The following is a 20270-nucleotide window of genomic DNA, read 5'->3' on the forward strand; positions in this document are numbered from 1 at the left end:
AAATATAATCTACATGTAAGATTTTATAAACTCACCTATAAATTCTGAAACAAGATCATTGTCGCTATCACCACGCATTGTACCTGTAATTTCTTCATCTTCAACCATAGGAAGGAATAAATGAATAAATTCAGCTGTATATGGTGGAGCTATTGCTTCTAAAACCTAATACAATATCATCTTAGTATCATTAAGCATGCTGTGTATGTACATATTTATTTAAAAAATAATTTTACAATACCTCTGTAACAAAATACCTAATTAACGATACATCTGTGTCTCCACGTTGCCAACACTGTTTGATGTAACACACTACTGGTACCACGCAACCTCTACTTAATAAGTTCACCATTCTATCAATTAGCATTTTTTTCATTTCCAACTGAAAATTAAAGGAGAAAGGTTATTAATTCACAAAAATAATAAGTATAAAATTAAAATAATAAATATAAAAGCTACTAACATTCGTTTTACATTCGTTTTCTTAACTATTTGTTTAAATACATGTTAAACAAATTAATAATAAATTATAAACTTACTCATAATGAATGCCCAAAATGGCACAACTAAGAATGAAATGATTACAAATGAAAAAAGCGAAACTGAAGAATGAATTATTTTTTTAATCTTTTGGGTAACATAATTCTCGGAACTATATGCCTTAAGAGTGACATTCTTTTCGATATATATGTTAAAAGAAATTCATTCTATATCAAGTAATTGATTATATTATATCAAATTTGATTGAACTTTACTCAAGGACAAAAAAATATTGATTTTTTGTATTTTTAATCTTGTATTTTTCGATACATAGAATTTGAAAATACAAGTTTTAAGTTGCGTAATCTAGTGGTTCAAAAGTTATGACTATATAAAATTGAACATTTCCAGAATATACTGCACATTATTTTAACGCCATATTGGCTTCTATCCATGTTCCGTACAATGATTGGACTCCATGGAACCACTGAATGCACGTGAATTGCAGTCATTTTGACGGGTTAAGTCAAATGTATTTGGCTACATGTATTTTGCGTATGTTTGATCTTTCACCCTGATATAACTTTTATACTTGCCTCATAATACTTTTTCCAATGTCTCCGGGGTATTCACTTGTGTATTTTTGCGTCGTTACTTTTATTTTCGTCTTATTTTCTTTTTTATCGCTTTTTTATAGTCTTTTGTTTTATTTTTTATTCCTTCTCATTCACTTCAAAAGTTATGCCAGATTAGCTGTAGAAGGATACGTACATAAAACAGTTAATCACAGCGTGGAATTTGTAGATAAAACGACATTGGTTTTGGTCCGGATTAGGATTTATTTCCCAGGCGTCGTGAGACGGTCGATTACGTTAGTATAAGCTAATTTTTTCGCGAATTTAATTACAACTTCTTATGGTATGCATACTCAAAAAATAAAATTCAATTGGCAACCAACTAAAGACTAAAAAAAGGTCGCTTCCATGATGACATATTTGTCGATCGCCTATGCGAATGTTTACATCGACATTTTTTCCGTCATAAGAATATCGATTTGATGGCATTGTTGATGGCCGAAATCCGAAGATATTACATTTTTTAAAAGGTAAGCGTAAGTCGAGAGTACGTGAATGCTCTTCTGTGCGGTTCACTCATTGGATGAGGTATGGGTAGAAGCCAATATGGCGTTAAAGTAACAATATCCTAAAAATGGTTAGTTTTACATAATTGCAATTTCTGAACCACTAAATTTCGCAACTTCAAACCTGCATTTTCAGATTCATTAACTCATCGAAAACATAAAAAATTTCGTATAATTGTACATAAAAGAAGTCAATAATTTTTGATGCTCTAAAATAATATTCAATCAAAATAGTAATTTTTCTTCAAAATAAAAGTTCATTAGTTGTTATTCAAAAATACGGAATAATATATGTCAAATTTATTACGAAGATATTTTAAAACATCCGCAAAATAACTTTAATTATATAGAATATTTGATTTTATTTGTATTATTGCAAATATTTTAAGAAGTATCCTTAGAAGAAGAAAATGCTTCGTGAAAAGTTGTCGAAGATCGAGGGCGACATTGTAGATAATAGAATATAAGTAGGATGTTGCTAGGTAGAGATACAATCATATCAGAGAGCTGTAATGTCGCCCGAAGGATGTAGATCGTCGCAATGTCAATAATCTCTATCGCCGCGATAGTGCGTGTTATCTAAATGTTCGAAAAGCGTGTGGATCACTTTCAGCTTTTGACTTAGCGGTAATAAAGATACTCTCGGCGAAAAAATCGGCTATATTAACCATTTGAGCCCCAGGGGTCCTTGAAAAAACAGGGTCGAAAAGTCCGAAACAGCGCGATAGCGCTTGTCTTAATCGATTGCGAAGAGAAACAAGCGACGCAATAGCGCTCGTCATATTTGTTATTTTTATAAAATACATCTATATTATTATACATGCGTGCTATTAATTTATAAATATTTCAAGTTTTGTTCAATAAAAATTATTGAGAAGATAACAATGAAATACAAAATATCGTCAGTTGTCCGTAGCGTTCAAATGTTCTGGGTCTTTTCGGCACAAAAACTAAACAGCGCGATCGCGCTGCTTGGGACTCAAACGCTTAAGAGATCACTCGAGGGAAAAATCCATAAACAAGAATGCAGCTATAATTTATTCAACGAGACGAGAGCCAATAGTTGCGGCCGCTGCAATCACATTTTATTTGTGTCTGCTCTCTTATCCTGCTGGACAGATTATAGGGACAATAAAAGAGAACAACTGCGACATTTCGAATGGGTCCACAAAACTTATTTCTCCTAAACTAGGAAACTGTGAAGAGAAAAGGACCTCTAGTCAAGGCCTTTCTTGACAGCGGCGCATTGCACAACGGGACCGTTGATCCAAAACGAGGAAAGAACACATTTTTCATTGTCTCTTGCTTTCTGTCCCAATGGAAGTAATATTAAGTTATCCGGAAAGTTCTTTTCATTTTGTAAATAGGAGGTAAGTATAAAATATATTTCCTTCTGTGTACCTTTCTTAAATGATGTATGATCCTTTCTCTTCTATCACCTTTTGCCATCTCTCCGGGAGCCTCATAATGCCATTTTTCCAAAATTCTCTTGATTTACTTTTAAAATATTCTTCGAGGTCGTTTTTCACTTTGTTTACTGATTTGAATTTTCTATTGCGAAGAAAATTCTTTAGGGAGAGGAACAAATAATAGTTCGATGGTGCAAGGTCTGGAGAGTATGGAGGATGTGGTAAACATCTAGAAGCTTCGTTCGCACTGCTAAAGAAACGTGTGGCCCCGCGTTATCGTGGTAGAACACGACGCTACGTCTGTTCACCACTTCAGGACGTTTTGTGATAATGGTTTCCTTAAGTTTTTCGAGTTGGGTGCAATATTTTTCACTGTTGATCGTTTATCCTTCCGGAACTAATTCGTAGCAGAGGATACCCTTCCAGTCCCATCAAATTGAAAGCAGTACCTTCTTCGGGTGAAGTCGAGGTCTTGCTACCGTTGGAGGACACTTATCTCGACTCGACCAAGATCGCTTGCGCGCAGTGTTGTCGTAGAGAATCCAACTTGCATCCCCAGTAATTAATTTTTTGAAAAATGGCTCTCTTTTGTTGCGTTGAAATAGAAAATCGCATGTCGAGATTCGATTCAGGAGATTGCTCTCCGTCAGTTGATGGGGGACCCAACACTTCGTAGCGATTAACGTACCTAAGCTTTGTTAAATGCTCATGAATCGTTGTTCGCGGAATGTTTAAAGCATCTGCTATCTCACGAACACTAGACCTTGGGTTTTCATCGAGGTAGGCATTGATAAGGTCAGTATCAGTGGTGGATGGATGTTCGCTGCGATCTTCATGTTCCAGATTAAAATTTCCGGCTCTAAACCTCCTAAATCAATTACGGACTGTTTGAACAGTTATAAACCGATCACCATAAACGTTACAAATCTCCTTTGCAGTGTTTTTAGGCGTACTGTCTTTTTTAAAGCAGTGAAACATAACATGACCAAAATGCATCTTTTAGTCTCCCATTTTTCACCACGCAGAAAACACTCGATACATTTTTTACTAACGTCGAGAACTGTTTTCTTGTCTTACTAGAGGATAACTAGTGACCACACGATTGACGGTAGAGTGATCTGGTTGTTTGTTTACTTAAACAAAACAAAATAAGAAAAGAAAGAATTTTCCGGACGATCTAATAGTTGTCCGCGGACGTGCTTTTTACGGGGTTTTTTTCCCTCCGGATGATGCATGTCTACCAACAGTTGTCTATCAGTGTGGACACAGTTTTTATCAAAGAATTAGTTCTAGACTTGAGTTTTGTCTCCCGTTTTCTGCGGATTTTTCATGAAAGACATATGCTGATTGGTTGTGATACGGCTCTGTAAACAATTGTCTGCTAGTATGAACTAAGCTTAAGATATTGTCTCAACAGTTAGGACCTAGTTTTTGGTATTACACAGAGGCAAGTCCGGCCAATCGATCAACGGTTGAAAAAGAAAGATTGATATGTCCAATTAAAGTATAACCGAATTTTATAATAATATTGTGTTTGGATTCGTTTTAATCAAGAAAATCTCACTAACATGTTAATGAAATCTTTTGTTAATAAAAGTTAAGGAAATAAAAAGTTTCGTCACTGTAGTAGTGTGGTCTGGCCGATACAAAAGCGAAAGCACATCTCACTATGCAGCTCTTTTGAGTGTGCGGAGTCTGTTCGATGTTTAGAGTCCGTCATAAAACGGTCGTCAATCATAGGTCGGATTTCTTCAGCTACGTGGAAATAATGTTATTTGTCGATAGCTATTGTAAGCGGTTGATGTAGTTTTTTGATTAGCTGTCATTTTGGGGGGTTATAAAGAGAGACTATCTGATCGAGTATAAGGGCGCGAAAACGTCCAAGTGACTAGAAAAGCGACTGTACGCTGTTTTATTACGACGTGTGATGTACGTTCTGTCTTGAAGGTAATGTATCCCTGGTGCGCGCTTTTTCCGAAATCTCATAGGAACAACCGAACTAAGTAACGAGTCACGATGTAGCGGCATATGAATCATAGGACGATACGAATCGAGAGTGACTCATGTTGTTGTGCCTCGGAGTATCAATGCCGTTTCAATTTACGAGATTTAGAAGTAAACGTACTCCGTACAAAACAATATCGCCGTTATGTGTTATCGTCAAGCGGAATCAAATTTGAACTTTCTATTACTCCACCGATCAAAATATAAATAGACGAACATCCTCTCTAAGACCAGTCTAGAAAGCGAGCTAATATATTCGAATAGTTGAACAATTAAAGAATTGAATAGCATTGAGCGAGCGATGATTACGACAGAATACGCTATCTCTGTACTTGTACTTAAAGTGATTTATATATAATTGACTATTACAGCTTTATCACGCGCCTCTTTATTAGACAAATCAATACGTGTAATACCACCTCAACGGTATGCAGTAACAAGATACCGTCTATACATATAAATATAATATATGTGATACACTTGATATTTCAACATAATAATATAACTATAGTAAGATACACATTTTAAGATTGCTATTTGAATATGAAGTTAATTGGTTAATATTTATGGAAGTTATAGAATACTCATTACAGATATATGCAAAAAGAAGACTATAAAAATATTCGAACGCATACATTATTTCTTATTATTTGTATATCTTACCTGGTATATTAATATTTAGTTAATCCAGTTTTGGCTCGAATAATATTTCTAAGAGAGCTTTCCATATTATATACTAATTTCTGTGTAATATCTATGTTTTATGATTATTCCATATTTCAATAATATACTTGATTTTCTACCCATTTCAGAGTAAAAATGTTCTATTGGATTCAGCGCAGATAGCATGTTTAGGTTGAGAGATGTATTCTATAGTATCCGTTCTTTCATAATGCAAGCACATAGTTTTGAATAATTATCCGATTGAAAGTGGAAGTTGTTTACTTCAGATTTCCTTTTAATATATTTAACCGTTTGAGTCCCAAGCAACGCGATCGCGCTGTTTAGTTTTTGTGTCGAAAAGACCCAGTACATCTGAACGCTACGGACGACTGACGTCCGTATTTGGTATTTCATTGTTATCTTCTCAATAATTTTTATTAAACAGAACTTGAAATATTTATAAACTAATATTACGCATATATAATAATATAGATGTATTTCATAAAGTAACAAATATGACGAACGCTATTGTGCCGTTTGTTTCTTTTCACAATCGATTAAAATAAGTGTTATCGCACTATTCGGGATGTTTCGATCCTGTTTTTTTCAATGACCCCTGGGACTCAAACGGTTAAATAATTGTATTTGTCTAAAATCCTGTCTATAAATACTAGATTCCGGCATCATTGGCTGTCATACAACCCCACATCACGACAGAAACACCTCCGTGTTTTACCATCAGAACTAAATTTCACATCTCCATTTTAGTACTATGTATTTTACACATAATTGAATCCATCAAACTGAAAAATGTTGAATTTAATTTCAGCGGAAAATATGACAGTATTCCAGAAATTAATGTCTTTAGTAAGATAATTTTATTTTAGTAACACATTTTTTCGCAAAATTTAGTCTCTTTTGTATGGCTTTATACGGCTCTTCTTTGCAACTCTAACGTAAAAATTGTCTGCAGTTGCGGAGCCGATATACCCATATTTTTTACGAGTAATTATATTTTCCCCTCGACGCGTCAACTCTTCCAGACCATATTTAGGCTTTATTTGTAAGATTTCCTATGTTATTTCATATTTTCATAATATAATGGATCGTCGATTTGCTTCTATTAAAGAGATCGACTATTTTTCTGAAATATTGTCCTGCTTTCTGCAGTTTTAATATTAATTCACTTTTCGCACTTTTGTATTTCAGACTTTTTCGAATCCATAATGACTCTGATAATTGTAACTGATTACAACATTTAACTCGCTAAACAATGTCTTAGCATCAACTGAATTCATCGATACTAACATTTATAACGTGAATTTAATGTAGACATCGCCCCAAGCGTTCCAATAATTTTGTCACCCCTTTTTGCGTATTTTTGTAATGAGTATTCTAACTTTTATAAATATTATTCGGTTCGCTTTAAATTCTACGTACACAATACTCATACCTGTATTCTACAGTGGTTATAGTATTACCTCGAAATATCAAACGTATCTCATATATTTTTATTCTTTAATGTTTCAATAACGAGCGTCGAATACTTTTATGAATCATTGTATATACTATAAACAATAGCTAAGTTTCAGTTGGGTCGCAAGGCTGCCGGCAACCAATATTAAACGCGCACGCTGTTACAGGCACAAAATTATAAGCAGAATTCACTAGGCGCATATCTCGCAACTATGATCGACATGCAATTACACGTGCAGGAAAAAGTTGTTCAGAATCATGCACCCGACGACATATTAAAAAATCATCGAAGTCAGAAAAAACGTAACGGTTCTACAATTTCACCGACAGCAAATTTAATGTTAAATTTAAAAAGCTATTGTCTATTGAAGATATATTGAAATCATCATTCCATTGATCCATTACCGCTTAAAAGAAAGGAGTTTCTTTTTTATCATTAAAAGAATATAATAAATAGTTAATTTCTCTTTTTTAGGCCAACTTAGTTGTTTGGTTATTCTCATACTTGTGTGTTTCAAATAGAAAGATATGAACTTTTCCGTACAACTGTAGAATTACATAATATTTACATACTAGTGTAGAATATGGAACCACCGGTAAGATATTTTCCATTATTATAAACTGTTACTGTTAAAGGTTTCATTTTCGGTAAACGATCGCGATGAGTGAAGGAATCCGAAGTTGATACCATAACGGGTGCATATTTTGTCGACAATATTTTAACATCACAGACATCTCTCATTTTGGTACCACAATACCATCATTATCTTCCAGTAATATCATCTCACCTCTTTTCAGTGGGTAAGACAACGTATTTTGGCATAAATCTCTTATTGTGACATACGGTTCCAACAACATGTGTTTTGACATTGAAAAATTTAAATGCTAGTTCATAACTAGTATAAAAACGATCGACAAACAAGGTACGCCCTTCGTTTAACAATTTTTTTGAAAGCTCAGTGCAAACGGTATTTGTTGTCGAGTGCCGCTACACATATTTATGGAATTTAGTCGGTATGTACTGCCTAAATATTAGTCTTCCTCTCCAAGGAACCATTGTCTAGTCGACTGCAATATCTGGGTCTGGTGAAAAGACTTTTTGAGAACTGTTCATTAGTATGTATACAAGTGGTAACATTTTTCCAAATCTATTATTAGGTTCTATGTCTTCGTTGTTTTCAAAGTGCAAATTCGCTAATAATAATTCAAATCGATTACGAGACATTATGATATGCGGAAACAGAAAGTTGTAAATAGGGTCCGTTGTCCAACATTTAGTTAGCAGCATCTGTACTAGACCCATCTAAATCAACAATGTTTTCATTCCTTTGGTAGTAGTGGGTTTCCATCTCTTCATTCGAGCGTGTTCAATGCTTGGATGTTGAAGCGATTTTTGATCTGTACATCTGTTCGTTTCCGTGACTAGAAGGCTTATCGCTTTTTCATTCAAAAATAATGAAAGCGCTTCACCCAATTTAATATCGAGAGGTAATTCATAAAGGTGGTAATTAATAAAGTCCACATTTCCCGGTAAATGTAAATGATTCTCGTTTGCTGCTAAACTTGTTTCACTGGATATTGTTCAATGAACCAACAGTCAGTATTGATCAATTCATCCTTTTCTTCTATAGCTAGTTTTTTAAATATTTCCTCAAGTTGTCCATTGTCATATGCATCCTCATTATCCGAACTTGAACTTGATGAAATTTCATTTTTAGCCTTTCTTATAAAACTAACTACTTCTTCATCGCTATTCCGTTCACTTTCAATTATATTTTTACATTGTCTAGCAAACATTTTGAGACTAAAAGAATCACAGATATGCTTGTTAGAGAAAAATGCTTCTCGGCGGAATAAAGGTTCTGGCGTAAATGCCATGGCACTTCACATAGAGATCTCTCACAGTCCTCTTTTCGAAAAACTTATCGCTTTCCCCACTAAGTGGCCAGATCCTTTATTCTTTGTAATAACACAAAGGCTCGATGACCGAAGGCTCCTTGCCTATTGAGAGAGCCACTATTATATCGTATCAGTCTATGACAAGACGGAAGTTTGAATAGGAGAGATGAAAGTGGCGTCATACATGATAGTTGATTATTAATGAGATCTCAATGGTATCTTACAAGAATTTGCGAATAATTCATTTAAGACTACAAGTATACAAGAAAATGTTATTCCTGCAAATGTAAACAATCGTGGATAATTGTTGCATACAATAACATTAGTCGAGGGATCACGAGTTATGTTGCGACAAAACATACCAATTTCTGTTTGCTTGATAAACGACGCAATGAGAATCGTAAAGAAATTTACATGGCTTTCCAAGAGATCAGCTGGGAGAGAGGTAATTGCTGGATTTATTACTTATAAAATTTGACAAAGAATCAATTGGAAGCAGATTCAAGGATACGAATTAGCCATATCTGATTTAGCACCGAACAAAATTTTCAATAAACCGCATGACGAAAGAGCACTTGCGGAAATGCAAAAATTACGAGGGCTTCTTTCACGAAAAAACAATTGAGGTCTACTTCCTACAAACAACGTATAAATACAAGACACAAGTGTACTTGAAACGAGAAATTAGTAATAAAAAACACGGACAAAATCAGCTTTGAGCGACAAACTTATGTACAAGAACCTACACATAGGACGAGGTACACTTCCAGAGACTGCTCAATTTCATCGTTTCTACCGTCGAACGAACGGGAGAACGATCAGATACAATGAAATGAAATGGGTGAATAATAGGTAATTTGTAACAACAATAGTTAACAACGAAGAAAATGAAATATTTCGCAAATGGGACCGATCAGTGAATTACCTACAAAATGTAAATGCTTTCATCTTGATGCTTAATCTAGTCCAGAGCAATCGGGGAACATACATAAAAAGTATATTTTTGCAAAACAGATAGTTTACAAAAACAAATGCAAAAGAAATTTGTAATGTATCTAGCAGGTAAACATACCTTATGAGATGCAAAAGAAATCGTCTTGATTTGTTAAGTCGTATTAGAAAAATCGACAAACGTGAAATATCCCCTTTTCTACATAATTACCGATTATGTTTTTCACTTGCGGCATCCCATTGAAGTGCCATATCTATCTCGTTTTCTCTTGTTATATCTATCTTCTCACTTTTCGAGCTGTGCATGAGTCAATCCTTAGAAGAAAAACACTATTCTAAAAATCTATATTTCAAGCGGTCGGGCAGTTTCAATTCGGTAGATCGTCTTTGGAAGAGAGAGAGAGAGAGAGAGAGAGAGAGAAAGAGAGAGAGAGAGAGAGAGAGAGAAAGAGAGAGAGAGAGAGAGAGAGAGAACCCTTGAAATCGGTCCGAAACTGTCGAATTACCTAAAAAGTATCGGGCAACCCAAGCATTCCTACGTTGCGAGTACCCACTACGCCAAAGCCTGTAATCTCGAGTACCCGTACATTCAAATCTGCAGCAGATTATTAAGTTTTTTTCAAACATATGTAATTTCAAACGTAATATTTTGTTTTCCTTTTTCATTTTTTCTTACGTTTCCACTGTCGAGTTAAACATATGCATGTTAAACATATTACTTTTATAAGAAAAAACTTGTCACATTAGGTTAATTTTAAAACCGAGCGATATTACAAGTAGACCGGTAATTCGTAACCTTTTGTTTATCACGGATTCTCTTTAAATACCACGATTTGACTCAAAATTTAAATCCCTAATGTGCCAAATATGTACATTTGAAACGCTCATAAAGAACCTTCAAATTTAGAGAGAAGTGATTTATTATAAATAAATAAATAAATAAATAAATAAATAAATAAATTTACTAAATACATTTTATTCGAATAATATAATAACTTGTGTATGAGACTTTCGCGGCTCTCGGAGTTCCACGGACCATAGGTTAAGGACCGCTGAACTAGACCATTCTTTCAAGCGAAATTGAACTTTTTCTTTATAAGCAGACTAATAGGAATATGGCAACTACGCGTGAAATGTAACACTTTCTTAAGATGCGATATGGCAACCATGTCTTCGGCAATATTTGTACCACGAATACATAAATAGCTCTCGACGCTTATACCGAAGTCTACGGAAAGCCGCCTGAAAATTGAGTCTTGACTAGTTTTTAAAACTCAACGTGGAAGATAAGAAAGTTCTTGTTCTGCGTATGCGTGACATACTATGAATGTTTCAAGCATAGACAGAGACATTCTATTCATCCTAGTCTGTCTCGCAAGAACGCGGATCTTGTTGACATTCCATGTTGATTTTTCACGACTAGACAAGACAATATTTCACTTCTGTTAACTGTACTTTGATAATTTGATAATTCGATTGGAAATAATTCCTAACTTCACCATTCTAAATCATTGAATGGCAAAGCGAAACATCTAATTTTACGTCGATATTTCAGAACATGCGACAAAAAGTACCATAAAGTGATGGATCTATTCCGTATCTCATCGGTGATAGAATTAAATAGCTTCTTGTTTATGCTAGTGTGAACTAAATAGATTCTTATCTATGTTAATGTGGATCTCAATAGGTTCTTGTAGATGCTATAGTTTAACCCGTGCAATACTTTACCTCTTGTGTAACACTTGTATAAAGACCAATCAACTCGATATACGGGCGTGAGTATTCTCATTCCCTCTCTGATCATATAAACAAATCTCAACACTTGCTAGGGGAAACCGTTTAAAGATTGAGTTGTGTCTAATCGTGAAAGATCGACATGGAACGTCATCGAAGTCCGCGTTTGTGTGAGACAGACAAAAATCAGTAAAGTGTCTTTGTTCTGTCTGAAGTATTCATAGCATGTTACGCATGTGCAGACCGAGAACCCTTTTGTCTTCTATGTTGATTTTTTACAACTAGGAAAACTTTTTCAATTTTTCGGCGGTTAATTGTATGATATGCAGCTATACTGTTATGCGATGGAGATGTTAAGATTAGGCGAAACTTACACACATTTTTTTAAATGAAATCATATAACTTTCAATAAACTAATCGATGGAGCAAACGAAATTGTTATCTCCTATAAAATAAGTATTAACCTATTTATATCAAATATATATACATATAGGAAATATTATAATTTTACTATTACAAGATGATATTGATACACATACTTATAACTCTAAAACGACACGAAGCAGGTTTTTCCTAAGGAGATAATTAAACAAAAATGCTTTCATTGTGAGCATGAAAAATAGATGTAGTGGATGAAAAGAATTCAAGAATCAGATATAGTTGACATAATTTTTGTTGTTTCTTTGGAAATGCAATGATAATTATTCTACGATAATCTATCGTGCGATATAACACATCCCACTTATATAACAGTCAAAACATTGTTATACCAAAGTTGAACGAGGATATTTGATAAGAACAAGAAGCGTTTCAAGTCCGAAAGAAGTACCAACGCCAGTCTTTTTTAGAAAAGAAAATGAAAAACAAATAGTAGCTTACATTAAATTAATACATAATATTTCACGAGCTACTGTATCTGATATCCTTAACCCTTTCGCTACGAGTGTCACCTATAGGCGACATCCGTGACGACCTGTGTGTACGAGCGTCGCCTATAGATGACGTCCGCGCGATGACATATGCACGCTTTCCGTCGCAGTGCTCCGTTCAGTACCGCTATTCCGGCGGCATGGTGGCCCGTACAGCGGTGTCACTTCGATGGAGCACACTGCCGTAGCGAAAGAGTTACGAAGGCAGCGCAGCAGTATCATTTACATCTGATGTACTCAACGCAACAATTGCCAAATAAATTCTTATTGGTAGGCGGAAGAAAGATGCTATTTTTTCTATTATGTGTAATTTATCAACAAAACTATCTTTGATAATGTTGGTTTACTGAACAGACAGTTACTAATACTAACCGGGAGAAAATCCTTATTGGCATAAATCAATTACGATTATTATTGATCGATAAATATTTGGGCAATGGTTATATTGTAGAACTACGTTTTTTGTAAGAACCTCGATGTATACGATTTACCTCAATTTCCTTAAAAACCAAATATCGAATTCACTTATAATTTGAATTTACTAATATTGTACACACACTAGTATCAACATAATAATGCTTCGCTTGTGTAGAATTGTCGTGCTTAAAACCTTTTGAATTGTTTGAATTCGTTTACATTATAAATATTGTTGATTTGTCGTGGAAATTCTGGAATGATTATCAAGAACTGGCGACTTAACGGTCATGAATTTCTTTCATTGAGGTTATGTAAAAGAAAATGTTTATGCATACTAAACCACAATAGTTGATAAACTAACGAGTTCTTTTCCACAAAAAGGATAGATTATAAACACATTCCGCAGTATCATAATGCTATGAATAATATGTAAAAAATGCTAACAACTCTTTAAAGCTTTAGAGGAAGAAGACAAGCATTAACAATTAAGTTAATATCTTTGAATATTGAAAAATTTAAACCAATTCATTACTTTCATTGTGCTATGTCATAAACTTTCTAATAAAATCATACAGAAAATATCTAAATTTTTCTCATTACTATTCATCATTTTGCAGAAAGAAATACGCCGTGCCATTTCAGGAAATATAAGGATAAATTAATTATTTTTTAATACAAATATGTTAATACCTTTTTATAGGGAATTAGTTGTATCGATCAGTGTATTAAAAATTATATGATTCCACTAAAAAAATATACGTAGTTGTCATCAATCTTAAATACCTTCATCTGCAACATCCTGTTATATTTCACGACATTCTATCGATCTCTTGTAATCTTGTCCTAAAAGTATATTCTTCTACCTAGCGTACTTTTCGAAATATTTGCGATAGTAAATTAAAGTGGATACACTCTGTAGTATACACTCTGTAGTATACACTGTGCATATTGATATTAATTGTTAAACATATGGTTAAAATATTCTTACCTGCACAAGTATTTCCAGTTCGTCTTGTTTACTTTCAAATAACTGTACAAGAAGTTGTAACACTTTTGGATGCAGTAAAGAATGGCAAACTACAACTTCATCAAGTAATGCAAGATGTACAGGACAATGTTCCGTGCACAATTTAAAATATGATGGTTCAGTTACAGTACACTCCACCCATCTAATTATACCTACACTTACAACAGGAAATCTAAAAGAATGTAGATTTTACTATATATAGAAATAAGAAATATCATATGACCACTAATATAATTTGTATACATTATACCTTATGCACTGATATAAAGTTTGTAATTCTGCTATCAATTCAGTAGATCCTTTATTAATGTTACAAATGTTATGGACTTTTTCTATAGCTTGAATAGTTGTTTTTAATTCATCCTTATTTAATTTCCGTGAATGCCCCTTCTTGGCTGGAATATCACATACACTAGCTGCATAAGCTAATAAATATATGTATTTAGATTTATGCTCAGGATTAATTTTTACACCCGGTTTAAAAAGTGCATCAACTAATAGTTCTGGAATTAATAGATTATTATTTTGTATATATTATAGTAGCTGTAAAAACAACAAATTACAATTTTATACATTATGTATATTAATACCTAAGAATTGTGGATTACGAAGTAATTCTATAGGAGGTGGTTCCGCAGTAGAATAATTTCGAAATAATACAGTAATATCAGCAGGATTTAAGGTATTCCGTGATAACATGGATGCAAGTGCTTGACATGCACTAGGGCTACTTGAAGCTCCATTAAGTGCCATTGTTATTGGAGTAACATCATGATGGCTGTAAAAAGTATATACATATATAATATATATATGAATTATAAAATAAGTACAATAATGTTGTAATAATTAAATTTTTAATTAATTAAAACTCGGTGTTAATTAAATGATGGTTATCCCCATGAATTCAACGTGAATTATATTTTTAACAAATAGAATAAATAGACAACAAATTACCTACACTTCAATAAACAGCTTTTGCTAACAATTTTGTGAGTTGTTTTTGATAAAAATGATTTCAAACAAAGACTAGAAAACAATATATTTCATTAATGTTAATATAATATTTTCAGAAAGCAAACAGTTGATATAAAAATAATATATGTATCTACTAAATAGGGAAACAACCAACTTTTTTTTTGAAATCAGATAATAGCATTCAATTTATAGAAAGTAATCGTTAACAAATTTTGAATTACGACATAGAAGAAAATCTTCAAATCGTTAAAAATGAAAAATACCGAACGAAGTACAAGAAAGTTCATCATGTCTGTAAGAGTGCGCATAGGAACATTATATTAGAATTATTTTTCAGTTAAACACCTTGTTTTAGCTCTAAAATTAATGGGTTCCTGACTGATTTATCCTGACTGAGAGACGAATGAAAACTAAGTGATGCGGCAAAATTGACTATGAAAATCCACCATAAGAAGACGGAGTCCCGACAAGCATTCGTATATTTAGATGCATCAAAACGATTATAGACCTCACAGATGCCAATACTAAAAATGTCTTATTGAGGATCAATTTGTCAGGAAAAAAAACTCCACAAATATACGACTACGTTGGGGAACTACTTGAGCCTACCCAGAGAGAAAAGTAAGGCATTGAAAAACGCAGATTGGAAATATAAAAATTATTATTAATACAAGAACTGTTCACAAAGCAACGACGATCACATTGTTGTTCTGCGAAGATTACAAACGCGTCGTAATGCGCGAAAATTATGAAATAAAAATTATTAAAATATCGAACAATATTACATCTATATTTATTACTGAAGATACAATGAATAAGATATTTAAATTGGAATATTGAATAAACCACATGTTCTCGTGACTATCCGGGAACGTTTTCATAATTAACAATAAATATGCGAGATTCGTTGAAATTGTGCAAAATCTGAACGACAACTTTTTCGAAGAATACTCCCTAATAGATCGTGACTTTATGTCTAAGTTCTATTTTATATGATGAGTTAATAGAACAATGAAACAATTAAAAAATTTAAAGAGATAAATTTTTTCTTCTATTCCTCTACGATTTCTTAAAAAGCGTATAAATCAAATATGTAAAGGAATAAGATAGATTATGTTACATTAAATGAATTAAAAATTATTTATGTAGTATATAACGCGCAAAAGACGCGTTTATTTGGAACGCTGGAACGCTATGTAGTAGTATTCTTAGATAAAAATACCGTATTATATTTCCCGGATTGAGGAGGGAAGAAGACGTAATAAATTCCATAATGCTTATTTCACACGGTCCAACGCGATAAGACAATCAACAACATTATGAAGAACGCTACATATGAAAAAAGTAGGTTTGACAAAAAAAGCAAACGCAATATGAAATCATTCTATGTTTAGTAAAAGTCAACGGTAGATATTCGGCGAAATGAGGACAAGGATTTGAGGATCCATATAAGATAACGGAAGATTTGCCTGCAAAGTTTAACAAGTAAACGCGAAATACGACAAGCAGTTAAAAATAAAAAGAAATGTATCGCAGAATAATACTGATAATGATACCGATAACGACATCCCTTCGAACATCGGCGACATCACAAAAATAGATGGTGATTTCTAAGAAGGATGCTTGAAGTTACAGAAATTTAAAATCCGAAAGAGCCAAACCCAAAAGACAATTTTAAGATCAACGGACATATCATGCTGCATCAACCTTCTCAGATTGATATTCTAAATCCAGTGCGAATTGTGGCATAGCCGTTCGAGAACCAGACTGTATGGAATTTTGTACATTCTGTTAACGTACATACCGATACACCAGTAGACGTTATACTGTATGTTCCTATCATATCATGGGATGTTTGTTGCTTGCCTTGTCTCGAGAGTACTACAATCTTAGTAATCTCAGAAATCATTCCGGAGAACAATATATACTAAACTATACATTGCGTACTGTAGACAGTATTTGAAGTAAACTTAAAATAATGAAATATTTCGCTATCATATAAACAATATGGCAGAGACGGCCGTGTTTGTGGAATAAAATTAATCAAATACTCACATAGCCTCTCTAATTTCTTATATGTTGCAGATCATAAGACAATCCATTAAAGTAAATTACCTATTAAACGCTACGGATGCCTCTCAGTCAGGTTAGTCGTGCCGGTACTCGATATTATTTGACAAATAAGTCTATGTGGTCCAGAATAAAGGAATATCAGATAATACAGCGAAGAGGGCGAGATTTTATTATCTTATTATTCACAGTATTTCATAAACCTTCGCATAATATTATACGTTTTTTCTCAATTACTCCATTCTCGATAGAAGATACGTCCTTTCTCCATTTTTTAATCTTGTCAAGAACAACGAAGTTATTTTGAATGATAATATTACATAAAGAAAATTTCAAGCTCTAACAGCCACAGACTTGTATCTACAGATATCCTTATTCTCAAATATCATATAAGGATGTGTAGTTTTAAAATAAACTTTTATTGTTATTTACAATGTAAAATAAGTTTAAACAAATAAATCTCATTACTAGCTAGGCATTATGTCCGTGAGACACCACTCTGAGATTTTAATTTATATGAATGCGGTACTACCCTGCAATCCCCCCCCCTCCCCCGAGTGCAGTATCTACGAAGATTTCCATCACGTAAAAAAAACGGCATATTATGTTTATTTTCTGACAAAATCCAAAATTTCCCTATATTAGTAAATAAACAAGCAACAAACATTAATCTTTAAAGCTTACACAATTTTCGCATTTCTCTCTATTCCTGTTACTATTACTAGTCTCTTCCTCTAATTATTGTAACTAGTCATTACTATCATTATCATTACTATACTTATATACGTTGTATGCTTGCTACATGACATTATCAAATGTAATATCATATGCATGTATACGATGTTCTATGATCGATGATATTAGGTCATCCCATAAGTTCGTGCCGACTTTTGTGTATACATTTCATGTGTCGATTTATAAACATACGGCGATAAGGGGCCAATGCACTTGAGCTTAGCTGATCGAGAACAGGTTAGAGCAGATTTTCGTGGGTATAAGATCGTAATATAGTAAACACAGTGACTTCTAACAGTAAAAAATCATAAGTGAAATGCGTATCCATTTTCGACATCTCATGTTATATGAATTTCAGAAAGGAAGTTCTGTAACAATTGCCACGAAAAACATATGTGCTGTTTACGGAGAAAATGCGCTTTCATCTCGCACCTGTAGGAAGTGGTTCCAACGTTTTAGAGCTGGGAATTTCTGTTTAAAAGACGAGGAACGTTCCGGGCGTCCTCCTCAGACAGACGAAGATAAAATTCGGGATCTTGTTGAAAAATCACGAAGTTTGACAGTTCAAGAGATGTTAAATATTCTGAAAATACCTAAGACAACGATTCATAGGTGTTTAAAAAAGATGAGGATGGTGTCAAAGTTGAACGTTTGGGTGCCCCATGAACTTACGGAACGGAACCGTCTTGAACGAACGACAGCGTGCATGTCATTACTTGCGCGTAATAAACATTCCTTAAACGTCTGGTAATTGGTGATGAAAAGTGGATACTTTACGAAAACCCTGAACGGAAACGTAGCTGGTCCCAACGAAATCAGCCAACTCAACGCTGTGCAAAACCAGGGTTACATCCACGTAAAGTTCTTTTGTGTGTATGGTGGGATTATAAAGGAATACTCTATTTTAAACTTTTATCTAGTGGTGATACCATTAATTCAGACAAATATTGCACTCAGTTAGAAAAATTAAGGGAAGCACTAGCTGAAAAACGACCAGGTTTAGCGAATAGGAACAACGTTATCTTCCATCACGACAACGCTAAACCGCATGTCGCGAAAAGCGATACAAAAAAATTGTCTGAATTTAATTGCGAGATTTTACCACATCTCCCATATTCCCCAGACATTGCCCCATCTGATTACCACCTGTTCAGAGCATTACAACACTTTTTAGTAGGTAAAAGATTTGAAAATATTGACATTCTCAAAAATAGCTTAGAAAATTATTTTAAAGAAAAACAAGAGAACTTTTTATCGAGACGGAATAATGGCCCTACCAGAAAAATGGGAAGAAGTTGTACAACGAGAGGGGGATTACATTTTTTCATGAAACTGAAAGGTATGTAAACAATCTTAACATATATAACCGCCCGAAAAACGGCATGAACTTATGGAATGACCTAATACATTTTATCGTGTGGCTGAAAGATTAAGATAATCAAAATATTAAGAAAACGATTGATAATTTATGTAGTCTCTGTTTGTTTATGCTCTCAATTTAAACAAGTTAGAGAAATTTGGAAAACAAACTTATTAATATTCTTTATTATTAGATTCTATTGATTCTAAGTTGAGAACAATTGAACACTCTGACTGTATATACTCGATAAAATAGTAAAAACTTTTTCTTACTTCTGTTGAGCGCATTTAGTGATTTCCTGAGAAAGCCTTTTCATCATAAATCCACCACGTGATTCTTGTGCAAGAATTTGCAACAATACTTGACTGTAGACGTAAGTGTGTTGTCCATGACATACCATTTTCTGTCAGAAAAAGATTATATAAAGACATTATAATATTTTAAAAATATACTTTTTACTGTAATACAAATATATACTGTAACATTCTAAACATATGTATATCGTCTCTCTATAATAAAAAGCAACTACGAGCAGGAAGGGAAAAGGTAATTAAAATCTAAAAGAAAGCAGAAACTCCCAGAAAACGAAAGCGTTCATTAAGCTGGAGTTAAAGGAATTACATATCATAAATCTATACTGTATGAAGATAATGATGCCTGGCATAAACTATACATATAGTCAGGACTATACATTCGGTTAATACAACGAGTAAAAAAATTTGAGGGATGATTTCTGAAACTAAAATAAGATGAAAATCAAGAATAAAGAGATTGCGTTTCCTACTTTGTTTTTTAGTTATTAAAAATTAAAAATTAGCCGAAAACATGATTTTTTATTCTTGATTTTTCTTTTATTTTAGCTTCAAGAATCACCACTTAAATTATTCTACACCTGTAGCCGAACACCTTGTATATAGTCCTGGAACTAGCGTCACTGGTACGTAGTCAATATAATGGTCAATATAAACTTTAAAAATTTGTGTGTCGATAGTTTTGATAA

At 33.5% G+C, this 20270-nt stretch overlaps 1 protein-coding gene across 14 annotated transcripts in view; it reads right to left on the reverse strand.

The window, feature by feature from the left end:
* LOC100651610 (negative elongation factor D) overlaps positions 1 to 20270 on the reverse strand; it is a 48898-nt gene that overhangs the window by 359 nt on the left and 28269 nt on the right. For 8 of the 14 annotated variants that reach the window (XM_048410249.1, XM_020865557.2, XM_048410245.1 and 5 more), the window contains exons 6-11: positions 19543 to 19673; positions 14721 to 14908; positions 14381 to 14633; positions 14092 to 14302; positions 242 to 382; positions 36 to 165 (exon numbers count right to left, since the gene is read on the reverse strand). In XM_048410249.1, coding sequence (XP_048266206.1) covers positions 36 to 165; positions 242 to 382; positions 14092 to 14302; positions 14381 to 14633; positions 14721 to 14908; positions 19543 to 19673 — 1054 coding nt within the window. Of the gene's footprint in view, positions 1 to 35; positions 166 to 241; positions 383 to 1083; positions 1234 to 1299; positions 1684 to 2641; positions 2931 to 3022; positions 3899 to 10144; positions 10339 to 10529; positions 10619 to 13886; positions 13947 to 14091; positions 14303 to 14380; positions 14634 to 14720; positions 14909 to 19542; positions 19674 to 20270 lie in introns of those variants that run through there. The other 6 variants (XR_007225780.1, XR_007225782.1, XR_007225781.1 and 3 more) reach the window with 6 other exon arrangements.

The sequence above is a fragment of the Bombus terrestris genome, chromosome 11, assembly GCF_910591885.1.
Source record: "Bombus terrestris chromosome 11, iyBomTerr1.2, whole genome shotgun sequence".
NCBI lineage: Eukaryota > Metazoa > Arthropoda > Insecta > Hymenoptera > Apidae > Bombus > Bombus terrestris.